The sequence below is a fragment of the Saccopteryx leptura genome, chromosome 5 (genome assembly GCF_036850995.1).
Source record: "Saccopteryx leptura isolate mSacLep1 chromosome 5, mSacLep1_pri_phased_curated, whole genome shotgun sequence".
NCBI classification, from domain to species: Eukaryota; Metazoa; Chordata; class Mammalia; order Chiroptera; family Emballonuridae; genus Saccopteryx; species Saccopteryx leptura.
The window spans coordinates 148367308-148393373 of NC_089507.1; the positions used below are offsets into that span (position 1 = coordinate 148367308).

Sequence of the window (26066 nt, forward strand, 5' to 3'; positions counted from 1 at the left end):
CCCCTCCCCTTCCCCCTTCCCCCTCCCCCCTCCCCCTTCCCCCTCCCCCCTTCCCCCCTTCCCCCCTTCCCCCTCCCCAAGCTGCTTCTTGAGCCTCCACTTGTTGCTTTACTTAGTTGTACATTCATTGATTGCTTCTCGTACGTGCCCTGACCAGAGATTGAACCTGTGACCTCTGATGTGCCAGGTTGACACTTTTTCCCCTGAGCCACCCAGCCAGGGCTTTCTCTTTGGGGTTTTATTGGGTTAGAAGGAAATTTCACCTGTCTTTTCTGTGAATGCAGAGCTGTAATTAAACCTCCCACTTCGATGAGTCATTGAACAGATAGCGTTTGGGCACTTAGATACGAGGCTTGATACGTGATGTATACTGCTGCTGTGTTGTGCAACTGTAAATATTTGTTGACTGTTAAATACATAAGCGTGTCTATTTAATCATTCAACCTTGCAAAGCAGGTTTTGTATCTCCCGACTTCTGGAAGAGAAAGAAATCTGAGGTTTGGCAAGGATTGGGAACATGCTCTCCAAACCAGAAAACAAATATCTTTATGGGTCTGTCCAAGCCCAGAACAGGTGTGCCTTCTGCTGGCCCGTGCTGTCCGATGGCCACCCTGGGTGGGGGGTGACGTGGCATTCCACCTCACCACACGCCACCGCTCCTCCTGTGGAGCACAGACATGGGCCAGGCCTGGCAGGCTGTACCCCCAGGGCCCTGCTGGTTCATAGGAAGAACTGAGGCTTAGTCCAGGTTAACTGGTTTCTCTACTGAAGGCTAAGGTCCAGCAGGCAGTGGACAGAGGCAGCTCATATGCTGCAGGTGGATGAGGCAGGTGATGGGTGTCGGCATTTAGTGACTGCCGATCTTCGCCCATACTGAAGATTTGTCCCATGGAAGCACCCTCAGAGTGGCTCTCCCATGGCCGTACTCTGGTCCCTGTGGTCTAAGTTCAAACTCCTACTTTAATTAGTGTATTTCTCTACATTTTAGGCTTTGGATGTGGACCGGATGGTTCTTTACAAAATGAAGAAATCCGTGAAAGCTATCAACATCTCTGGGCTGGGTGAGTATGCCTACTGTCCTGGGGGTTTCTCTGTGAGAAGCATGGCATCTGGGGTCCTGCTGCCATAATGCCAATCACCCCTAATGAGTAATCACCAAATTCCCTTTCCTGAGCTTGCACGTTAGAGAGGTGAGTTGGGGTGTTTACATTTTGGAAGTATTTTTGCTTTGCATATGGTTTGGTCCTGGTGTGGGGTCGTGTTCTGCACCCCACACTGCCCCACGTTGTGCTCTCTGCTCCTGGGATGGGAGGGGAGGCAGCTGGTTTTCCTGGGGCGGCTCGGCGTGAACCAGCTTTGCCAAACTGATTGACAGTGGCACCAGCCCAGTCCTGCCTCTGTTCCTTGGTCTGCGCTGTTGGTCACTCAGAAGGCCCTCTCCATTTATCTTTCTTCCCAGTTCTTGCCTTTGTTGTTTGGGAAGAAAATTCATGAACGTAAAAAGTATAATCAACTCCTCCAAATAATATCTGATCTAGACTTATATAAGTAAGTTTCTTTAGTTAAAAAAATAAACAGGGCCACCCTTGACTTCAAGATTGCAGGCTGGCTGCACACAAAATCTTACCAAGTAATAGAAAAAAATATATATTTTTAAGTTGTTAAGTGACTATATAGTTTGACTCAAAAAAATAACCGTGGCAGCCTTAGGGGACGAGAAGCCATGAGAGATCCCCAGTGGCCGGGCCAGGGCGGCTGGGTCAGAGTGGCAGAGAGGAAGGCTCGTGGGGGTGGGCAGAGACACTGTGGGTGCCTGAGGGTGGGGGCTGGGCGGGGGGAGGAAGGGCCCAGGGTTTGCTCCCACAGAAGCTGTCAGGCCACTGGGTACATTGTCCCCTTCACCTTCACGGTCTCTCCCTTCAATGAAAGCGGCAATTGGAGCAGAAGGCCAGGGAGTGCCGTCCGTGGTCAGGATGTCAGGAGGGTGCGTTCTGAAAGTCCATGTCCACCTACCCGCTTCCCTACCTACCTACAAGTAAAACACTGTGAGCACAGGGTCCAGGAGCTCAGTTTGCCTCTCCCCACAGACGGCCGTGCAAGCCATGACCATGAGCAGTCTAGCAGGAAATCTCAGCTGCAACCATGATGTCACAATCAAGAATTGCCTGCAACCGTGATGTCACAATCAAGAATTGCCAACTATATTTAGGAAGAGATAAACAAAACCCCAAAATTTGATATTGAAAACATAGAACGCTGTTGACAGAAAATAATGGAGAGCTATATGACATATATAGGTTGGAAGACTCAGTATCGTTGAGATGTCAGTTCTCTCTGCATTGATCACTACATTCCTAATTGGAATTACAGCAGAGGAAATTGACGAAATGATTCTAAAATGTATATAGAAATGCACGGGACCTAGAGTATTCCAGCGCAATCTTGAAAAAATAATGAGTTAGAAAAAAAACTATCTGACTTCAAGTCTTGTGAAACGAGAGGAATCAAATCTCTGTGGTACTAGCATAGGTTCAACAGATAGATCACTGGAACAAAATAGAACATCTAGAAATAGACATCACCCCCATATTTAAATGCTCTTTGTATTTTCAGCAAAGTGGCTAAGGCAGTCCAAAGGGTGGTGGGGGGCTGTTTTCAACAAATGGTGCCGGGACAACCAGATAGTGTGGGGGAGCAATGAGCCACGAGCCCTGCTCACACTCCACACAAGGAGTGTGCGATCAGTCGTGGGTGGAAATGTGAAGGCTAACCCTATAAAACTTCCTGAAGAACATAGAGAAGAAAATCTCTACAACCTGGGGAAGGCAGAGGTTTCTTAAGATAGGACACAGAAAGCAATAAGCCTGGAAGAAAAGAAAGGAGTGATAGACTTCTTCATAATGAAAAGCTTCCACTAGGTAAAAGATCACATGAAGGATAGCCTAACATTTGCAAAACCCCCAAATCAAGATGCTGAAGAGCTTACACTTGTGGACACTGAATTAATAATAAGGCAGTAAGACCCTGGCCAGATAGTTCCGTTGGTTTAAAGCATTGTCCCGAAGTGCAGAGGTTGCTGGTTTAATCCCTGGTCAGGGCACATATGGAGCAGGTCTATATTCCTGTCTTTTCTCAGTCTCTCTCTCTCTCTCTCTCTATCTATCTATCTATCTCTCCCTCCCTCCCTCACTCCCTCCTCCCCCCCCCCAACAAAATAATAACAAAGACAATAAGAACAGGACTTCAGAATAAGACCATATGATTAATATCCTTACAGGAGCAGGTTATTAAGTTAAAGAAATGGGAAAAGGTAATAGCGAAAAAGAACCAGAAAAAGGCTTAGACTTTTTTTAAAAAGTCATTGTTGAAATAAAAACTAAAATTTGCTAACTGCTGCATAGGAAGAAGGAGTTAGGACGGCCTCCAGCTTCCCGAACACAACACAGGGAGTTAGGGGGACGGAGGGTGTGAAATAGAGATGGGGAGATGCGGAGACCTGACCCAGAGGGTTCCAGCGTGGCGTCCACCTAAACAGAGTGCCGGGAGCAGGAAGAGGGGGTGGAAATGCAAAGCTAACCCTATAAAACGTCCTGAAGAGAGAGGAAAATCTCTACAACCCGGGGAAGGCAGAGTTTTCTCAAGATAGGACACAGGAAGCAATAAGTCTGGAAGAAAAGAAAACGATAGACATTTTTGAAGATGTAGTAAAATTCCCAGAACAAAAGAAAGATTTAAGATCTCAGATTGAGAGAGTCCACTGAAATCTAAGCAAAACTCTGTGTGTGTGGGGGGGGGGGGGGGGGGGGGTAGATATGTGTGTATATCTAATATCTGAACAACAGGAAGAAGGAGAAAAATTTTTTAAATGACCAAGAGGTAGGGAAGAGATGCTAAAAAAAATGACTGTTTTAGAGTTTTGACTTCATAGATATTTTTCCTCCATTTGTCTTGCATGTTTTATATATAGTAATTGTACTGAGGGTAAAATGATTCAGGCAGGTATTAGGTTGTTTATGATAAGTGCCACATGAATGTGAAGTAAGTTCAGGAAGGCAAAGAAGAGATGGGACTTCTGTCCTTGACCAGGCTAGTTTCCTCCTCTGTTTGAAAGCTCTTAGGACCTGGAGTTGGTGGTGTTCACTTTGTGCCCTGGAGCAAATCCGCTAAGGATAGAATGCTGATCAGTGTCCTGACCTGTGGTGGCGCAATGGATGGAGCGTCGACCTGGGGAACACTGAGGTCGCTGGTTTGAAACCCTGGACTTGCCCCGTCAAGACATATATGGGAGTTGATGCTTCTTGCTCCTCCCCCCTTCTCTCTCTCTCTCTTCTCACTAAAATGAATAAATGAAATCTTTATAAACTAAAAGAATGCTGATCAGTTGTTCTGAGCCAGGAGGATATTGGCGGCCCCCCAAACACCCACATTTGGTCATTAATAACTGATGAAGGTGTGTGTGTGTGTGTGTATAAAAGAAATACCAGGCTCCTAATGTTGACAGTGCTGAGGTTGAGAAACCCTCATCTAGATGTTCTTTAAAGTCCTCTAAATATTTTAAAAAACAAACAGCAAGCAAAAAGCAAAAATCATCACCATGCCTGGCTTGCCCATACGTGAATATTGATGGACTGACCACCTGTCCACTGCTGTCTCTGTGAGAGAAGGGGACAGAGTTGGTTGTCAGGGACTAACACCCAACTGGAAAGAAGCAAACATTGGGAAGTCGTTATTTTATTTAAAATATTCATCAAATGAAAGAGTAAAAAATTCTCTCCATTGACTACAGCACTGAAATTTGCTGAAATGGGTGTTTGACTGTCCAAAAAGGTAATCACCTGCTGTTGGCTGTTTTTCTGCATGACGTGAGGGCAGGGAGGGGTAATGAGGGTGGTGTTTCTGGTTGTGAACACTTCCTGTGTAGCTCCTGCTTTTTCTACGTGGTGCTCATCTCTGCTATAAACCGTTTTTCGTTTACAAAGGAGGAACCTGAGACCAGAGGTTCAAGGTGTCCCCAGGTGGTCCCCCGGTGGTAGACCTTCTGTTGTGAGCCATCCTTTTGTCCTCACTGAGCAACTGTCCTCAAGACTTCAAGAAATCTGCAAGAGATGGACATTCAGTTTTGTCGACACACGTCAGGTTTCAAAAAGCATTGAAGAGATTTGTTTTTTTACTTGTTCACTTGGGCTTTTTGAGTCTATCTTTGAAGGCTCGTATACAAGGGATGTTTTCTATTCTGATCAGGGTCAAGAGTGATCTTGACATCATGTGTTGAGGAGGCTGTGCTCAGAAATAAAAATGGGTAAGGAGCTTCTTGTGCCGATGATGGGGGCTGGTGATGGCTGCTTGCTGGAGGAGGGGCCTGTGTGCCCCCCGCTGTTGTGTTGGCACTGGCCTTTAAAACAAGCGAGCCTTAGATGGGACAAGGAGGGACGCTGGTGTCGGGAAGCCAGCCTTTGCGAATTGAACACCCCGTGTGTCTGATTTGCCTTCCTGACCTTCCTGGCTGAGTGTGCCCCACAAACTCCTTTCCTGTTTCTGTCCCAGAATCCTCTTCTAAAGCGCCACCCAGTGATAGGACCGCTCTGCCCAGAACGCTGCAGGGTCTCCTCGCTGCCACGTTCCACGTTCCCGGGTCTCCCGAGGGCCAGTTCCAGAGCCTGGGGGAGGCAGGAAGGCCCATGTGGGCTCGAGAATTTTGGGGAGATTGAGGTAAACCTCAGGTAAACAAGTTTCTCTTCCCACAGGACTAGTCAGAGCTTTTAATATGCTAATGTGGCTTTTTAAGAGGACCTGCTCCTCAACCCTTTCCCGGTTTGTCTGCCCTGAAGTCCTCCCTCAGTCAGCCCTCATGAACCTCGGGTTAGTAAGTCAGCGCTGCAGGTGCTCAAGTGTATCCCGGCTCCTTGCGTCACTTGGACCCAGGCTACCTGTCCAGCTGTCCCTACCAGACCTTAGTGCCCTTCTGCGAAATAACCTGTAGCTCCCCCCACCAACCCCGAGGGCCATGTTTGGTGCCTTCGTCCTCCTGCCCATACTTGTATCTGCTTGAAAAGGCACTGGGTCTTGGGACTTTGAGAAGTTTGTTCTGGATGTTAACACAGCTCTCTGGGCACCCAGCCTCTGTCCTTTCTGAGCTGTGGCACGCACAGCAGTCTGTTAGCACGACCTTGAGGGGGACGGGGCTCTCCTGTTCTTGTCATTCTTCCACCCAACTCTCTCATCATGCTAAGTTTGAGTTACTATCAGGCCACAGGTCTGAATATTTTTAAGACCAGAGTACTGATCCTGAAGTCTGTAGTTTAGAACAAGTAATTGTCTACTTCAAAGAAAGCCACCTGGGGACACCCTGCCCCTGTCCTTGCAACGCTGCTGACATCGTTCATGGCGATTTTGGAGCTCTGTACTAGAACTGCCACTAGCAGGCACATTCTTTTGAATGTATTTAGTAGAAGACTCCAAGGGTGGATTGAATGTTTTTAGAACTAGACGTCAGAATAAGGGAGGCACAGTTGACAAGGGATTGGACCACTGGCGACAGCAGGTGGTTAGGAGCTTTGTAACGGTAGTCCGTCCAGTTCTGAGGGCGGTTAGTGCCAAGAGCAGGGCCCTGTGGGGTCTGATCTTCACAGTGTGTGTTGTTGCGTCTCTGCTCTGAGTTCTTAACCATGCCTGTGGTGCAGGAGGGACAAGCTTACCATGTCTCCGTACGCAGTATGTGTTGTGGCAGACTCGCTGCTCTGTGATGACTTACAGAGATTTCTATAGGAAGATCTGAGGTGCCATAGAGCAGCCAGCTGGGATTGCATAGCCTGTGTGCTGAGAATAGTTTTGACCATCTGACCTCGTACCTGCATGGTAACCCCAGTGTTGCCTCTTGGCCTGCAAAGCCTCTCCTGTCTGCTCTCTGCTTTTTTAAGAAACATGTTTTGCCAAACCATGCTTTTCAGTAGTGGTTCTGAAACTTCAGAGAGCTCAAAATGCCCTGGAGGTCTTATTAAAACATACTGCTGGGCTCCACCCTCAGAGTTTCTGGTTCAGCAGGGGCGCAGCTTGGAGGCTTGAGTGTTTGCTAATCAACTAAGTTCCCAGGTGATGCTGACATTGCTGGTCTTTAAAAATACTGCCTTAGAAACACACACACTCACTCTCACACACGTGTGCACACATGTGCACACAGAACCACACACTCAAACACACAACACACATGCTCACACACATGTACATACTCACACATGTACACACAACACACACACCCTGGCTTTAAACATTGGACTAGACCAAAATAGCATCCGAATGTCCCCTATGTATACAAATTAGTAGTTTTCTTACAGAATAACAAATGTATTGTGTTGGCTCTCACTTTTGAAAAAATGACAGCCCAGCTAACGATCTTTTCTGGAACAACTTGTGTGTAGTTTTGCAAAAGTAGTTATTGTAGCAATTTGTTGAGAAATTTTCTACAACAGTCTTTTCCACTCACAATAGACTGCTATCTGACCTCTTAAAAAAAAAACAAGAAACAAAAACTCAGTTCATAGTTATTCTATTTTTTTTTTAACAGACAGAGCGAGAGTCAGAGAGAGAGATAGATAGAGACAGACAGGAATGGAGAGAGATGAGGAGCATCAATCATCAGTTTTTCGTTGTTCATTGAGACACCTTAGTTGTTCATTGATTGCTTTCTCATATGTGCCTTGACCGTGGGCCTTCAGCAGATGGAGAGTAACCCCTTGCTGGAGCCAGCGACCTTGGGTCCAAGCTGGTGAACTTTGCTCAAACCAGATGAGCCCGCGCTCAAGCTGGCGACCTTGGGGTCTAAAACCTGGGTTCTCCGCATCCCAGTCCGATGCTCTATCCACTGCGCCACCACCTGGTCAGGCTATAGTTACTCTAAAATTTTTATTAGTCTAACGTTTCCCAAGCTTTGTCTCAGCCCAAAGGTGCTTTTTTCCCCCCTTCTGGGAAGTTTAAACTAATGTTTTTCAGTGGTTTGTCATATTGGTGGGTGGGAAAATTCATCTTTATCAAGAAGGAAGCAACGAGAAATGTCCATATTAACTTCTCAAGAGTGAGTCACTCAGTCTTCACGCCCTGGTGGAGCTATTCTTACTGAGAGTGGGCTGTCCCTTCTTTACCCTCCATCTGAATGTCCTAGAGACATTGTCACATCCTTGACATGAAATGTACAAAGGAAGAAATGCTCATTTCCCCTCAAACCCTTACCGTCTTCCACCTACAAAAGAAAATAAGAACCTGACCCGTGGTGACGCAGCGGATAAGGCATCGACTGGGAACGCTGAGGTCGCCGGTTCGAAACCCTGGGCTTGCCTGGTCAAGGCACATATGGGAGTTGATGCTTCCTGCTCTTCCTTCTTCCATCTCCGTCCTCTCTCCAAAATCACTACATAAAATCTTTTGAAAGGAAAAGAAAATGAAGATTAGGGGTGTGTGTGTGTGTGTGTGTGTGTGTGTGTGTGTGTTTCTCCCTGTTATCTGCAATACTAATTAGACTGTGGCTATTTGGTACAAAGAATTTTCCTGTTACAGGTATCACATACAGTTGACCCTTTAACGACACAGGTTTGAACTGTGCAGGTCCCTTATATGCAGCTCTTTTTCAATAAATACATAGTCTGCTCTCTGTATCCCCAGCTTTCACATCCTCGGATTCAACCAACCTTGGGCCAAAAACAGGATTTCCAGTTGGCCGTTGGGAATCCATAGATATAGAGGACCGACTGTAGGCATTGTTCTACACCATTTTGTATAAGGGACTTGAACACCTACAGGGGGTCCTGGAGCCAATTCCCCCATGGAAACTGAGGGATTGTAGTGAAGTGTTTAGAGAGTTTAGAGCTATCCTGGCAGATTTTTGACTGTGTGTCGGTCAGCACCCCTAAGCCCCACATTGTTCATGAGTCGACTGTAAATATGGTAGAGCAGTTCAAAAGAAACAGATGTAATAGTTTAGGAAGTGACCTTCCACTGTGCATTTGAAGGTACTCCATCTGGCATGATTTTCTACCTGTTACATGAGAAAAATAACTAAATCATAATAATCCTCAGCGTTTACCAAGAAGCCAGGGAAACTGGTGTCCTGCTACTTTGCTGTGGCATTGGGAACTGGCACCCAGAGTTTTTGAAAAGCAGATGTGTAGTGTATACCAAGAAGAAAAAATATATATCTCTAATCGGGAAGATGCTCAAAGACGCTTATTGCATGGCTTTTCAGCAGTGAGACGGGAAGCCCCTATTACTAAATGGGGATGGAGCTACTTGTTGGAATCGTGGTTTTGCAGCAACACGAGGGAGAAGGCTTGTGATGAAATCTTCAGACAGTAAAATCCAGGACATATTATACCTGTATCCCACATCTGTGTTTTAAAAATAAGAATAGGAGATTTAACCTGTGAGGAAGAAAAGAAAGAACGTCTGTATTGACGTTCATAAACTTGAGAACAAACACATACTAGAAAGCTGGCCCTCATGAAGTATTTATTATAGGCCAGGCACTGTGCTGAAATAAATAATACTTTTACGTAAATTTAGTTTCCACTGCTACTCTGCGAGTTCGGTACTCTTGGTAAGTCCACTTACAGGTGAGGTCATAGAGGCACCGTGTGTCCGGGTTATTAGCCAGTCAGGAGAGGGGCCAAGACTGAAAACCAGACCTTCCTTCAGAGCTCGCTTTGACCAGGGGGCACGGCAGGTGGTGAGGACACCTGGTGGAGAGGGACCGCGTACTGCTGTGGGGATGCCCTAGCAAGTCCCATGAGAAAACTCTGGGTGGTTCTGGTTGATCCAAGTTGAGTTAGAACCAGTACATGACACATGCGCTCCAGGGTGAGGCACAGGTGACTGTAGGGGGAAGTATGTGGTATTTTTGAGAAAGAAGGTGGTTGTCCCGTTGTTGAAGTGTAAGAGCAGCATTTCAAGAGGGACCTCAACATCTGAGAGCTGGAAAGCTCTGTGTGGGAGGACCCTGGACAGACGTGGGATGTCAGCCTGGGGACGGTGAGAGGAGACGCTTCTGAAGGCTGCTCTCCCTGGGATGAGGAAGTGAGACGTGTCATCTGTTCCTCTCCAGGAGATGGTTTTGTGAGAATGGAGTTTTGACTCAAACATGAGGGAGAGGTTAGCTAGTGAGCTGATTGTTGGAAGGGCTCCAGCAGAGGGTTGGTGGCCCGGTCTCTAAAGAAGTTGTAGGAGGAGGGAGATGCATGGTTTCTAAATGCTCGAGATGCAGTGATGAGATTCCAGTTATCTCTTAACTGCTGATGAAGAATAGTGATCAGCATTTAGACGGGTAACGTGCGGAATGCTGTCAGCTGTGACGATCGGCCTGTTCATCACGGGAGGATAGCTGACCAAACAGATCCGTAAGCACTAGGATTTGTGACTTATGGTCCCAGGTATTCACACGAATCATAGTTCAGGAACATCATATTATTTGGTGGAGAATTTAAGCTCCTCTAAGCTAGGTGATGGTTGTTTTTTTTATCTTGTGTATTGTACCTATGGACAGGCTTAAGGAGTCTCTGCATTCCAAAATTGTATGAAAAGTTATGTAAAGATACCTTTTTCTAATGAGATCATCCAAACCATTTTCCTGATTTTTTTATTGGAGTCTGTGATAGCTAAAAGATTAAAGAGCCATGGATCTAACCAAACCCCCTATTTGACAGATCTGGATGCCATCCCAGAGGGGGCTCTCTGCCTTCTTCTGCCTTACTTATTGTAAAACATTGACTGCATTATTCAGCAAAGATCTCTGAACCTGTTTGTTCATCTGTAAAGTCCCAGAGTTTTCATAAAAACACAGTAGTGCACGCACATGTGTGTGTGTGTGTGTGTGTGTGTGTGTGTGTAAAATCTCCCCTGCATGAATGGTAGCTATTGCTATGGGAGGCTTTGAAGACCATTGATTTTCCAGGGGCTCCTGTCCCAGTGCACCTTGTCCCACCCCAGGTGTCGTTGTCTCTGCTCTCTGTGCTTTCAAGGAGGGGGTGGGGGGTGGGGAGTTGTTTGCTAAGCATCAGGAAATCATGGGAATTGTAGCCTTCAGGTACCAGGAGGTGAAAACAGATGGGGGACAAGGCTGAAAGCAATTTGCAGTGACCTGACGCACTTTCTGCAATGTAGCTGATCACATGCTTTTCCAGCCAAAGACCAAGGAGTGTGTGGATGTAACTAACATTCCTAGTGGCTGGGAGCCCTCATGCAACAGTGTTGCTTCACCTCCCTGCTTGGCAAGCCAGACACCCAGACACGTGGGGAGTCTCAAGGAGAGCTCAGCCAGTTCCCTGGCCAGGTCTCTGTCCCCTTCACTAATTGGTCTTGTAGCAGCCCTAGGAGGGGGGCTTCTAAGGCAGGCAGTTCCGGGCTCAGTTCTGAGCTCATCCTAGGTGAGATTGTGACCCAGCAAAGTCCTGTGAGAAGCGTTTCCAGTCACCGGCCCCCGAGAAAAGTCCACTCTTGTCTTTGTGTAGTGCTGTGCGGTTGGTGCTGTCTTTCGCTTTCTGCAGGGCTTGCCACAGTGGGTGGTCACTGCGTGTCTGTCTCCGTCTTGCTGAATTGTGTTGGCAGGTACCAAGCCTTATTCATCTTGGCTTCCTTACATACAGATCTTACCATGTGACCTGTACTGCCTTTTGGGGGTCCCTCCATGACCTGGGATGGTGTTCTTCTTCTGTCCCCTACCCCGTCTTTCTCGCCTTGTCATCTGCTGCCTGTCCCCATGCTGTGGCCGAACCAGGCACCCAGGTCCCCCCCCCCCCCCCCCCCCCCCGCCCGTGTCATTCTCTGTCTAGCCTCTCTCTGTCTTTGCACCAAATTGCTGGGCATGTGAGTCATTCTTTCTTGGGGGCAGGGGCTCCAGTTCACAGATCTTTGCATTCCTTAGGGCTGGCTATATCTCTTAGCTTTCAGCTGATTGGGTTTTGTCCTTTGGTACTCAGGCATGTTCTTGACAGACAGTGGGCATTCAGGACTGAGTAAGTTGAATGAGTAGTGGTGTGATATCCGTCCTCTGAGCATGCACTCTGAAGGGGACAGAAGCATGCACTCTGAAGGGGACAGAAAGGACCGACGCAAAGAGACCTGTCTCAGTTCTTCACTGCTCTCCCTCTTCCTGTCCTTCCCGTGGACCACGGCAAGCGGTCGGCATCTCAGAGAGGCATCAGGGCTGTGTGAAGCCATTCACACAGACTGCCGACTGTTAGTTTTATTATTTGTTGTCATTAATGTAGGGTAGGATCAAAGACAATAGGGTGGCCACAGACAAAAGTTTTCATATTCTAATAGTCGACCCTCCCCTTGACCTGTCTGACCCCATTGCTGGCTGCCTGTGCTGGGCGTAACCAGCCCAGACACATTCCTGTGGTCCCGTCTATACTTCTGTCCGTAGGACTGCTGGTGTCCACAAAGTCAGAGAGGACGTCCTCGCGGAGACTCGATGGAAACGAGGTTTGAGTGAAGTTTGGAAAACAGAGGAGCGCGCGCAGCGTGTTGGAGAAAGTGTGGGAAATGGCAGGTGACAAAGCCAAGTCGTTTGGTCAGGAGCAGAAGGAGTTGCGGGGTCCTAGTTTGAGGGGGACAGGGACGCTGAGACTGAGACCGTGGGTCATCAGGCTGCCCAGCTCACCTGCCCACCCTCCTTTTTCTCTGGTTGTGGCACTTGGTGTTTGTGTTACGAGTGTGTGTGCTGGGCTGGGGGATTGTAACGCATTTGTGTTCGCCTTGAGCTGAGATAATGACAGTGTGGTGACAGATGAAGAAATGGTCCCTCGTGTGGTTGGCGGACCTTCAGAGGACTGGGCATCAGGACACATGCGTTCTTGTTCCAGCCCTGCTGCAAACTAGCAGCAAGCCAGCACCTTCTCTGAGCTTCAGTTTCCTTGTCTACAGAAAGAAGACCTTGGACTGGGTCCTCTTCCAGCTGAAAGACCCAGGAGTGGGCGTGGGTGGCCCTGAGGACGATGGCACATGAGGCCTGTGCTGCCCTGAGATGGTTTTGAGAGTCAGAAGCTGGAGGCAGGGCAGGGGCTTCAACACCCAGAAAGTGCCCTCGGCCCGAAGCACACGGGACTCCCTCCTGTTTCCCTGGAGTAGGCACCTTCCTGTTTCTGCTGTTTCTCTGGAGGTCCCTACCTGACCTTAGAACCCCAGCGCAAATGAACCCTCAGCACCCAGCACATTGGCTGGCCACTTTGCAGGCAGCCGCGTAGGGATCGGTCCATCTTGCTGTAGACGTGGATCACACGCCTCCTCGTGTTCCGCTCCAGCAAGGTCGTCGCACCCTGTGGTGAGGCTGGAGGTGACGAGTGAAGTCTCGGGATGGAGGTGCAGGTGGTGGCATTGATGGTGGGTCCCCTGTCGTCTTCTGGCAGTGCCGAGTTGGTGGCTTGCTTCTTTGCTGTGCCATGGCCCGTTGGGTAGGAGTAAAGGGGCCACCTCTTGTTCTTTTTGGACCCAGTGACTTCTGCTTGAAGTACATGCACTGGGCCTTCTCCTTGACTTTAGTGTTTTTAAATAGCAATCAAGTCAGCGAAAGAGCACATGACAAAACCCAGCCCGTTCCTCTAACCTCCGTATGTACACATGCTTGTTGGCTCTCATTTCACCCTTTCGAATGGATTGGTGGGAAGTGTGACGTCTGTGCCGTGGGGTGTGGGTCATGGGAAGGCTGGCTGCTGGGTTCGAACTGGGAAGAAGGCAGGTTTTTATCTCTGGTCTCAGTGACTCAGACTCCCGTTTTCCTGAGTCCCTCCCACATCAGAGTTTCTTGGGTCTGGCTCATTAATAAGAACCAGAGTTACAGATATATTTGGACACGGGGGAGGTAGGAGAGTACGCTCTGTTTGGAAAAACAGCTTTCATAACTCTGTAAATAGAAGCTGATAGCCCCAATTTGGGTTCTATCCAGAAACTTGATTCCCAAGCTATTTGTTTTAGGTTCCTAGTTTAAATTTGTTTTTTTTTTGTTTGTTTGTTTGTTTGTTTTGGCAAAAGAGACATAAAGGCTCTCAACTGCTTTCTGTTCTCTGGTAGGAAAATCTCACCAAACTTCGGGTGATCTGGAGCTGTCAGTCAGTTGGTTAATATGTATTTATGGAGGACCACTGCTCTTACGGTAGGCCTCGGCTGGAACATAATAGGAGGGCCTGGAGGGACCCAAGGAGGTAGCTTTATCAAGTGGCTTGAAATTTGTTTGCAAGAAGACAAACTTGTATTAGAAACCTCAGCTAGATCAACATGAAGAGGTTCCCACTGACCTAAGCTGAGAAAGAAGGAAAATGAGGATTGCAGCGGGTGGAAACATGTCCGGTATAAATGAGGTCATTGTTATACGTTAGGTCAGGGGTCGGGAACCTATGGCTCACAAGCCAGATGTGGCTCTTTAATAAAAAAAATAGTAATGTTAAAAAATACAAAACATTCTCATGTATTACAATCCATTCATTTCCTACCACTCATGTTCATGGTTACAGGTGGCTGGAGCCAATCACAGCTGTCCTCCGGGACAAGACCAATTTTTTTTTGTATTTTTCTGAAGCTGGAAACGGGGATAGACAGTCAGACAGACTCCCGCATGCTCCCGACCGGGATCCACCAGGCACGCCCACCAGGGGGTGATGCTCTGCCCCTCCGGGCGTCGCCCTGTCGTGACCAGAGCCACTCTAGCGCCTGGGGCAGAGGCCAAGGAGCCATCCCCAGCGCCCGGGCCATCTTTGCTCCAATGGAGCCCCGCTGCAGGAGGGGAAGAGAGAGACAGAGAGGAAGGAGAGGGGGAGGGGTGGAGAAGCAGATGGGCGCTTTTCCTGTGTGCCCTGGCCAGGAATCGATCCCGGGACTTCTGCACGCCAGGCCGACGCTCCACCACTGAGCCAACCAGCCAGGGCACAACACCAAATTATTATTGGATAATGCATAACATACACAGGTCGTTGTATGGCTCTCACAGAAAAACATTTAAAAATATGTGGCATTCATGGCTCTCTCAGCCAAAAAGGTTCCCGACCCCTGCGTTAGGTGATAGTGATGATGATGATGACAACAATAGTGAGACAAAAATCTCATTGATCACCATTGGAATTGCTGAGACCAACACATGATTTTAGATTTAAAAGGGAAATAACTTTTTTATTTATTATTTAGAAAATTAAATTGGGATGACATTGATCGGTAAGGGCACATAGGTTTCAGGTAAACATTTCTGTAGCATTTGAACTGTGGATTGTGTGGTGTGCCCATCCCCCAAAGTCAGATCATTTTTTGTCACTGTATATGTGCCCCTCTTTACTCCCCTCACCCTTCCCCTGACCTTTTTTTTTTCTAGTATTTTTCTGAAGTTAGAAGCGGGGAGTCAGAGAGACAAGACTCCCGCGTGTGCCTGACCAGGATCCACCCGGCATGCCCACCAGGGTGCGATGCTCTGTCCATCTGGGGTGTTGCTCTGTTGCAGCCGGAGCCATTCTAGTACCTGAGGCGGAGGCCATGGAGCCATCCTCAGCACCGGGGCCAACTTTGCTCCAATGGAGCCTTGGCTGGGCTGCTGGAGGGGAAGAGAGAGATAGAAAAGAGAGGGGGAAAGGTGGAGAAGCAGATGGATGCACGCTTCTCCTATGTGCCCTGGCAGGGAATTGAACCTGGGACTTCCACACGCCAGGCCAACGCTCTACCACTGAGCCAACCGGCCAGGGCCCTGGACTTTTATCTTTTTTACTGTAACCTACATCAGTTGAGAATCCCGCAAGGAGGGACAGTAGAAAGTTTGTTTATACTTGGTGCCTTGATGTCTCTTTCTCCCCTGTGCCAGGTGGGTTGACTACCCATGAAGAGAAGGTGGGCTCCTTTCTCCCTCAGGTGACCGGGGACTGGGAGGCAGCCTGTGTAGTGAACAGAGGATGTGTTTGGGCCCCGCCCCACCTCCTACCAACTGCGTGATCTTGGTAAAGCCCATAACCCCACTAAGCTTCACCTTATTCAAAAGATGACAGGGATGGCAGTAATAAACTGTTCTAGGGTTATCAGATGACATTGAGCAAGAGGCTTACAGGCCACCTAATAGGTATTCATTCCAAAAGTGAATCCCATCACCCTGCTCCCTGGGTGTTCCATTAGAGCAACTGTGGTGGTGTGGTGGGTCCAGGCACCACCGTTCTGAAGGGCTCTACGTGGCTCCTGGGGGGACCTTGGCCTCTGCTCGTCTGCTTCTCTCACCCAGTGGGGTGACATCACCAGACGTCTGCTTGTGGCTGTTGCTGCCTCCTAAAACCACACTGGAATTGCCCACATCTTTGACCACCGATTTTGAAATAGTTAAAATAACATGTGGTTTGAAAGGAACTTGCCCTTCATGGTTGACCACGGGTTCTAGAATTAAAAGTAGAACCAAACAGCTGGGACCACTGATCTGTCTCTGAAGTGGGGCTTTTAACGTCCAAAGCTTTGGTCCCTTTGGTGTTTGGTGAGGCAAGCTGTTTTTAGTGAGGAAATAGACATGGCGGTGTAGTGGGCGCTGGGGCCCAATAGACTGGCTCAGCTGGCCACTTGCAGGCTCTGTTTCCCAGCACAAGTTATTTGGTTTCTTTGAGCCCCCAATCTCTTTTTTGCGTGATGAGGCACAGTACTTGTAGAAAGCTGTTGTGAAGTAAACGGCAAGGACGGTTCTGGTCCGTGTGACGTCTGGGCTGCTGTGGACTCTCCTACCCCTCAGCACCTGTGCTGCTGTTGGGTGTGTGCTGAGTATGGCTGCACTGTGGCCCTTACTCTGTTCCTTTGGTCCATCCCTTAACCTCGTGAGTATCTCACAGCAGGCCCTGGGCCCCCCTGGGCCCTCTGAGACTTAGCCCCATTGAGAAAGCATGACTTAACCAGGGTCATCCATGGTCCGTGGAAGGCGTAGGGCCGGGACCCAGACCTTCTGAGGGTTCTTCCTGTGCTACCTCCCGGCGCCTGAGCGTGTTTCTGCTCATTGGCTGAGTGTCGTCTTAGCGATGCATTTAATTTGTGCAGAACTCTCAGTTCCTTTTCTGGAATGTCAAAATAAATAAATAGGGAAAGAAAGGGAAGGGAAGGAAAAGAGGAAGACAGTGGCAGGAAAGGGCTTGATAGCACAATTCATTTTCTCTCATGTTTGTGAGATCTGCTTAGGAATCCTCTAAGACACTGAAGTGCCACTGAAGGGCAAGGGCAAGGCGCCTCCCTGGTGGGGGAGTGGGCACTGTGTTCATTGGTCATAGAGCTCTGGCTCTGGGGCCAGGGCTGCCCCTCGCAGACAGAGGTTCCTCTCCTTTGGCACTGGTTGACCATGGCTTTACGTCCCTGGGGAGTTCACAGAGCTCACATACAAGTGTGTACTGCGTGTTGTACCCACACTCTCATACCCGTAAGGTGGCTGTTACGCTTCTAATTAAAATAGTGAAAAAAGTGGACATCGAGTGTCCATGCCGATAGCAGTTATTCATTATAGACCGGCTGGGTTCATTTAAACGACCTCGCCTATAAGAGAGGGAATCGTATTCAACCACACTGAGTTATCAGAATGACCTGAGTCCCCTGTGCCCATCTTGTTTTTGATTGGAGGAGTTGGGAACCACTGTGCTGGGGACCCAGAATCCAGGTTTGCACTCTGAAAGGTGCAGCTTTGAGGCCTAATGACAGTAAAATGCCAACAGATAAGCGACCAGGGTTTGCTCTTTATATTTGAGCAACGTGTGTGTTTCTTCTGTTTCAGGCACAAAGATGAGTAAAACCTGGTCCCTGTCCTCTATACGTATTGGGGAACATGTGTACTGGACAATTGCAGTGTAACGTGCTACATGCAAGGACGGGAAGGTGTCCCAGGCAAATACCCAGCATAGGGTGGAGTTCTAGAAGGCTTCCCGGAGGAAGGATGATCTGTGGGGATGCACAGGGGTCCGGGGAGGCAGGGCTCCTGGACAGAAGATGCACCTGAGCAGAGGCATGGATGTACTCAGCTGTCCTTTCCTGCTCAGCCCGTGCTCCAAAGACCAGACTCCTGTATTGAAAGGAGACCCTGTGGTGTGTAGTGTAGTTCTGGTTTAGAGCCGTGAGTTTTGCAGTAGACAGGAGCCTCCATCTCTTGCCGAGTTGACCTGACAGGTGACTGCTGCCGTGGTGTCGGCCAAGGAGGAGTTTAGGAGGTGTAGAAGGTGTTGGGGTGGCCTTGGCAGCCCCATCCGGTGAGCTGGGCTCTTCCCCTCCCACTCATCATGCTTGTGCTTGGGTACCTGTGGCCCTGACAATGGGATGCTGTTGCTACAGCAACGTTGTTTCTGCTCCTAGTGTGTCCTGACTTTTCTCCGATTTTTTACTCAGCTAATGTGGTCAATTGTATTCGCAGCTAAGGTGAAGCTGGTGGGGGAGGGGACAGCGAGGTCACCACATTAACGGTGCGTCTCACGTTGCTCCGCAGCCCACGTGGAGAATGAGGAGCAGTACACCCAGGCCCTGGAGAAGTTCGGCGGCAACTGCGTGTGCAGAGATGACCCTGATTTGGGAAGCGCGTTCCTCAAGTTCTCAGTGTTCACCAAGGAGCTGACGGCGCTTTTCAAAAACCTGGTACGTGGCCTTGGGCAGCTCTGGGCAGCCCGTGACACCCTGCCATGACTGTAGTTGGAGAGGTTGCTCAGAGCTGATAACTAAGGTTTGTCTGATAAGCTAGGAAAGGATTTTGTAGCTCGTGCGGTCTGTACACATTAGGTTGCTTTGGGGACGCATTTTAGAATTATGACAGTTAGCAACACGTTTTTCAGTTTGGTTTGGCGCTTTGAACATGAGCAGATGTGGGGGCAAGATGGACAAATGCATTCATCTTTTTAAGGGCCTCTGACTTCCATCTTTTGTAGTCTCAATACTGTGTAGTAGAATAGGCTGTTTCTGTTCATTATTGTCGGCATTCAAACTTATAGTGTTTAATAAACATGCTTCAGGCCCCGTTGCACACAGCAAGGTAACCGGTAATCAAAGCACAGAAATTACCAGGCCTTGTGAAAGGCCTTTTCCTCTTCCCAATTCGGTGCCTGAAGAAAGCCTCACTCTTCAGCAAGTATAAGTAGGGAGCCGTGCGTGTCTACGGTGGGTGCCTGGGAACGGGGCTGAATGGAGTTCTTTCTTGGGCTTGACAGCCCTGAGCCGAGCTCGGCCTGCTCCTCGTCCTTGGCCTGGGCTTCATCCTTGGCCTGGGCCTCGTGGTGGAAACGGAATTCTGAAGGAGTGGGCAGCCTGTGAGGGTGTTTGTGACTGCCCGGTGTTTTCTTCCACAAGGGGAGTGTCCCCTGGGACCGTCCCGGCATGTCTTTCCTGTTTTTCTCCCCAAGCATCTCCTAAAGATCATGGGCGACCAGACTAGTCAAGAGCTTAATAATGCTTTCTATATAGGTCACAAACAACAGTGTCTTCTTCTTTTTTTTTTTTTTTTTTTCCATTTCTCAGATCAGTGAGCTCCTAACAAGTAAAAAAAAAAATAGGTCCTCGTTCTTGACCTGGTGATGGTGGTGGGTTTGTCAGTCATTGTGGCCTTGGAAGGGCAGATACAGGGGAAAAAGCGTGTGAGTTCTTAACAGGACAGGGAGAACCCTGTCATTCAGGCCCTCGGTAACCGCCCCCCTCCCCTGGTAAAATATCCCAGTTGGGATAAAATGGTAAAAATCAAGAGCCATTGTTGTGCTGAAGTTTTTTTTTACTTGGCTTTGTTTGAAATCTCTTGAGGGTTTTTTCCTAGCTTCTCAACTCTACCCGCTGGTGGACACGGGCAGGCAGGCTGGCTTGTTTGGGTCTCAGCACCGAGTCAAACGGCAGCTGCTTCTTTGCCTCTTTTCTTTTAACTGGAGAAACCACAGTCCCAGGAAGAGCTCAGCCAGTGCTGATGTGGGGGGTCACACACACACCAGGGGGATCCCCCCATCCAGGGACAAAGCCAGCTGATCGCCCAGCCTCCTGCACACACACAGGGCTGCCCGCCAGCGCCAGTTGCTCCGTGCCTGGCTCTTAAATGTGAGTGAGCAGCTTCCAGAGCAGAAGAAAATGCTAAAGAAACCGTTTTTTTTTTTTTTAATTTATTTTTCTGAAGCTGGAAACGGGGAGAGACAGTCAGACAGACTCCCGCATGCGCCCGACCGGTATTCACCTGGCACACCCACCAGGGGGCGACGCTCTGCCCACCAGGGGGCGATGCTCTGCCCCTCCGGGATGTCGTTCTGTTGCGACCAGAGCCACTCTAGCGCCTGAGGCAGAGGCCAAGGAGCCATCCCCAGCGCCCGGGCCATCTTTGCTCTAATGGAGCCTCGCTGCGGGAGGGGAAGAGAGAGACAGAGAGGAAGGAGAGGGGGAGGGGTGGAGAAGCAGATGGGCGCCTCTCCTGTGTGCCCTGGCTGGGACTCGAACCCGGGACTTCTGCACGCCAGGCCGATGCTCCACCACTGAGCCAACTGGCCAGGGCCAAGAAACCGTATTTAATTCCTTAGAGAAATTACAGCAGGTGATGTACCTGGAAGGGAAGGGCAGGGTACCACTTATCATTAGAGAAAGGGGGACAATTAGCCTAAGAAAATGGAAGGTAAATGTAAGGTGAACAGCCCTTCGAGAAGTATTGGATGGATTAGAAGAAATCTCTCAGAAAACAGATCAAAAAGACCAAATGAGGCTTACTCCTCAAGGTTCCGTATCCAGTGGAGGGCTAGTCCAGAAAGAGAGAGTGGAAAAACAGAGAGGAGGACCTTGCGAATGCCGCAGGACAGAGATGGTTCCTCACGGACGTCAGAATCACGAGCGTCCAGCACAGGAAGAGAAAGGACCCACCCCATGGCTTCAGGATTAAGGACACCCCCAGTGGCCTTGGACTTCACCATGACGTGGGAACATGGAGGTCCGTCTGCAGCCAGGCTGCTGAAACCCTGGGGAGCATTCTACCCAGGAGTGACACCCAGCCCACTGAGCCACCGGAGGGGAGGGAGAGAGACGTGTCACACGTGGAAGGCTCCAAAGGTTTAGCGCCCATGCGGCTTTCTCTGCAACTCCTAAAAAAAAGGGTGTACTTCCGCAGAATGATGCGCATCACCAGGAAAGAGGAAATGTGTGAGTCAGCAAATAGCATCCCAGCCGCAGGAAGCAGGGGAAGGGATCCTAGCAGGGGGCACCGAAGGCCCAGCAGGGTGACAAGCAGGAGGCCAGGGCCCCCTAGCTCCTGGCATCTCTCTTCAGCTGATCCCCACTTGGGTCTTCTGAGCTGTAATGTGGAACTGATGATGTTGTACCTGGTTTGGGGTACAGACTGTAGCCATCTTAGTGTATGTGGTCCTATAACAACCCCATAAGGGAGTTGGTGTCATCCCCACTTTATAGATTGGATGACTGAGGCTTTGGGTGGCGTAAAGAGGTCACCTCCCTCTCCAGACGGCTCTCAGTCCTCACCAGCCTGTGGATGTGCGCCTGAAGGTGGACCAGGGTCCGTGGTGGAATCCAGAATAGACATCCTTGAATGCATCAAACAAGCAGCTGCGCAGTGAAACAAAAGCAGCCCCTTTTCTGGATATTGTGCAGCACTGAAGGCCTGGCCGGGCCAGGCCTGTGTGACAGTGAGTGCCCGCCACCCCACAGCATTGCCTCTGTGAGTACACAAGAAGTCCCTGCAGCAAGGGAGTCTTGGGCGCCACCGCTCAGTGAGCACCCATGCAGGAAGTGCTGGGCCTGGCGTGGGGGTGTCCCGGTTCCTGCTGTCACGTCTAGTCCTCCTGATGGCCATGTGAGGTGTATGTCCATCCTCTGACCGCGTCCTCAGCGACAAGAGACAGAGTATGGGCTCAGAGCCAGGTCTCACCACTCCACACCCATGTTCTTCTACGATGGTATTTAAACTCCTGAGTGGGGGGCAGGAAGGGTGGGGGCAGAAGGGGTGGCAGCACAGGAACAGGTCACAGAAGGAGGAATGTGGACTGGACCCCCTGCCACACTGCCCACAGGCTGCCCGCTGGCCTGGGCTTCCTTAAAGCTGGATGAGAAAACCACGCCCGCTCCCAGGGCCACCGTCAAGGTAAAAGGAGTAGGTGGTAGTGGTTTTTTTGTAAATTAAAACCCAACCCGCGGATAACATGTCTGTGTCATTACCATGTGCTGACTTGTTCATGACCAGGCAGCTATCCCTTTGAGCCCATGGGCATTGCTCTCAGCTTTTACTTTATGGAGTTAACGCTGTTGATCCTGTTTCCTGGCAAAGATTAGAGAGACAGACAGAGACACACGCAGAGAGAGGCAGTTTCTACAAAGTTACTGCTGAGAGAGAGTTGATTCTAGAATTCTCCTTTTTTGGTATTTCATATACCATCCTTACTCCTATTTTTGGGCACATCTCTCCTATCTCTTATTTTTAAAACCTTGCTTTTGCTTTTCCCTGGGCATTAAAAAAACAACAACAACAAAATTTTCCGTCTATGTGGCTAAGATTCTCAGTTCTACCCCTTGTCCAGAAAGGATAATAATTCCCCCTTCCTGCTCTATGGCACGGGAGAATGCTGATAGAGCAATTGGAACGTCTCCAAAGAGAGGCCCAACTTAATATGCAGTGAGACTTTGTTCCTTGGTGGGTGCGAGTCTCCCCTCCTGGAAGCCTGTGAAGTTTCTCTGCGGTTCCTCAGGATAAAGGGAGAAGCATGGCGTCGCCAGAAATGGAACATGTGCTGAACTGCTTCCCGTGCCCACGTCAGCCCCGTTTCTCAGCTTCTGACCAGACGGCTGTGCGAGTCCCGGCAAGACTTTTCCAGGGGCCCCCTCCGTGCAGAGAAGTGGCTTCTGAATGAAGGAGAGGGGCTGCATGGCAGGTTGCTCGCGGGTCTGCAGCCGGTGTCCCTCACGGCAGAGGTGTGACCTCAGACCGCAGAACCTGCCTAAGGGGACGGCAGGGGCCGGAGGAGGATACTGAGGCCAGGCCGGAAGCCCATTGTGACATCTGGGAGCAGCCCATGGTGCTGCGGAATGTCACCTTGCTCATATTGATAGGGAAACTTGAAAGTTCCACCAACCTGCATGCACGTGTCATGCATTTTTTTTGTACTAATGATTGGAGGTAGAAGACACACTAGGCACAGAATAAAGATCTAGTAAGGTTCTGTTGGGGGTGGGGAGGTTGTGTGTAGCTTTGCCCACGGGCTGCCCTCAGTGCCTGGCAGAGAGGCACGACCTGCCGCATTGGTGACATGGTGCAGCAGGAGCGCCCGTCTTGGGTTAGATGGGAGCTGATTCTCCATGTCAATAAAGCTTATCTTGGAGCCGCTTTCCACAGATATCTTCCTCCCGGAGGCCCTCACTCTCCAGTGCTTCCACAGACTTCCTTTAACTTCTTTTACTGAGAACACCTTCTATTTTTAAATATCCTAATTTTATCTCTTTTTTTGGGGTGGGGGGAGACTTGCCCTGGTTTGGGGGCAATGCATGAAGAAACTGAGCTGAACTCGAGAGAAGCCCCCAGTGTCTTGTAGGTGGTGTCTGGGAATATCTGCCCCTCGATGGATGCCAGACTCTCTCTCTGTGTTTCCAACAGCTGCTGTTTAATATTCCGACACTCTTCCCCGCTAACTGCCATCTTATCCTGCAGGGCCCTTGGAAAACAAGACGTGCCTGTCAGGCTTGTGTGCAAATAAGAGTGTGAATGGTTTGGGTGAGACGGGCTGGTGGGCTGGGGCTTCCCTGGGGGAACAGAGCTCGTGGACAGGACCCACAGGTACTTCAGACACGGCCTAGACACCTGCCACTGGCATTTTAATTTGATCTAATGCCCAGCTGGAAATTCTTTGCCTTATATGCCCAAGACTTCTACACGGTAAAATACATCTTGCACTCACGAATCTCTGAACGAAATGCAAACACATCATCCTCATTTGACCTGAACAACAGAAGCGAGAAGGCTAATGTTGACCACATCATATATGTAGATGGGACTCTTTGATAGCATTTTGGGGGAGAGGGGGAGAGGCAGTGCTGTCTCATTGTAACTCCATGGTACCCTGACTTCTGGAGGGCAGAGGAAGTGGGACAAGTCACTGGAGAGGACAGGGTAGGGCTTCGGTGCAGGAGGAGAGCTCAGCTGGGAAGGGTGACTGATTATCTCCAAGGTGTGGGGCCACATTCTGGGGCTACGCAGGGTACTAAGTGCTGACAACTCCCATCTGGCCAGAGACACATAGGCAGTTACTAGAATGCACTTCATGATGCAAGGGTCCCTGTACAAATGGCCCAGAGCCTGGAGGGTGCAGCCCCAGGAGGCGGGGCAATGACTCCTGCCCAACCCTGTGTCCCTGCATTCCTGGGTCCCTAGGGTAGAGATGGGCCAGGGCAGGCCTGTGAGCTGTCACAAGGTGTCCTCAGGTGCCTCTTGCACACAGCATGATCGGAAGGTTTATAGACGTGTCCTGCACACATTGTTAGTACTTGCCCGGCGTGTGGAGGCCGCGCCATCATTTGAAAGCGTTCAGGAACTTTAGAGAACGGTTTGCATTTGTTTTCTTTTGTCCTTATGTATTTCCTCAGTTTCTAGATATTAAAAGGCTAACTGCCTTGATGGAGGGGACCTCAAACTTTTTTTTTTTAATTTTATTTATTCATTTTTAGAGAGGAGAGAAAAAGGGAGAGAGAGAGAGACAGAGAGGGAGAGAGAGAGGAGAGACAGAGAAAGAAGTGGGGGAGGAGCAGGAAGCATCAACTCCCATATGTGCCTTGACCAGGCAAGCCCAGGGTTTCAAACCGGCGACCTCAGCATTTCCAGGTTGACACTTTATCCACTGTGCCACCACAGGTCAGGCCTTTTTTTTTTTTTTTTTTTTTTTTTTTTTTAAAGAAAGAAGATCCTTTGTCAGCCCCTAGAGGGAATGTGTGGGCAGGCCGGAGTCGAGGATGTGATCGGAGCCTGAGGACTAGCCGCGCCCCGGCCACAGAGGGGCGGGAAGAAAAACCCTGATGGGGACCTGTGGGCTTCAGGAAGCAGAAGGCTGCCGTTGACTTCTCCCTGACTGGGCCGTAAAGGCTGGGGACAGTGTCAGGCAGAGGAGGAGAGACTGTGCGTCTTTGTCCCTCCAGGGGAGGTTGAGAACGGAGGAAGAAAGTGAAAAGAGGAGGTTTTCAGGGTAAGAGAGACTTGAGCCTCCATTAGGCTCCAGGCTGGTGCTGGAAGAGGGTGGGGGGCAGGAGAGGTGCTCGAGCTGCGGGGATGTGCGTCCGGCCTCTGGGGGGGCACCAGAACGTGTATGTAGATAAACTCGGGGCCCTGGGGCTGTGCGTCCAGCCTCTGGGGGGGGGGCACCAGAACGTGTATGTAGATAAACTCGGGGCCCTGGGGCTGTGCGTCCAGCCTCTGGGGGGGGGGCACCAGAACGTGTATGTAGATAAACTCGGGGCCCTGGGGCTGTGCGTCCCGCCTCTGGGGGGGGGGCACCAGAACGTGTATGTAGATAAACTCGGGGCCCTGGCTTCTGCGTGTACGTTCCCCTTTCCTTGGGAATTTTCAGCTGTTTATCAATCATGCCTTAAAATCGAAAACTTGTCAAACCACATCCCAGATTCCAGTTTACAAGAGCTCTTGGGCCCAGTTTGTTTCCGCACACCCCCAGCACCCCGAGCCTGCACTCAGGTAGGATCACCTGGGGCTTCTTAAAAGTGCAGACTCCCAAGCCATGGCTGAGTGGTTCAGTGGATAGAGTGTTGTCCCAGTGCACTGAGGTCACGAGTTCGATTCCTGGTCAGGGCATGTATGAGAAGTAACCAATAAATGCACAACTAAATGGAACAATGAAGTGGAACAAGTTGATGCATCTCTCTCTCTCTGTCTTCTCCCCTTATTCCCCTTCTCCCCCCCCCAAATCGATGAAAAAAACTAGAGAAAAAGAAAAAGAAAAAAGAAACGCAGATTCCCAGGCCCTCTCCTCTAGGCCCATGGAGCCAGGGTCCTGGTGTTCATAAGCCCCCCCCCCCTCCAGGGCATGAGTAGGGGACGAGATGCGTTGCTCTGGAGCAGAGGTTCTCAAAGGGAGCTCCCTGGACCAGCAGCACCAGCACCC

The 26066-nt window shown here is 49.8% G+C and overlaps 1 protein-coding gene across 6 annotated transcripts in view; it reads left to right on the top strand.

The window, feature by feature from the left end:
- ASAP2 (ArfGAP with SH3 domain, ankyrin repeat and PH domain 2) overlaps window positions 1-26066 on the top strand; it is a 160908-nt gene that overhangs the window by 59124 nt on the left and 75718 nt on the right. For 5 of the 6 annotated variants that reach the window (XM_066385982.1, XM_066385983.1, XM_066385985.1 and 2 more), the window contains 2 exons: window positions 989-1061; window positions 18440-18585. In XM_066385982.1, coding sequence (XP_066242079.1) covers window positions 989-1061; window positions 18440-18585 — 219 coding nt within the window. Of the gene's footprint in view, window positions 1-793; window positions 818-988; window positions 1062-18439; window positions 18586-26066 lie in introns of those variants that run through there. The other variant, XM_066385984.1, reaches the window with a different exon arrangement.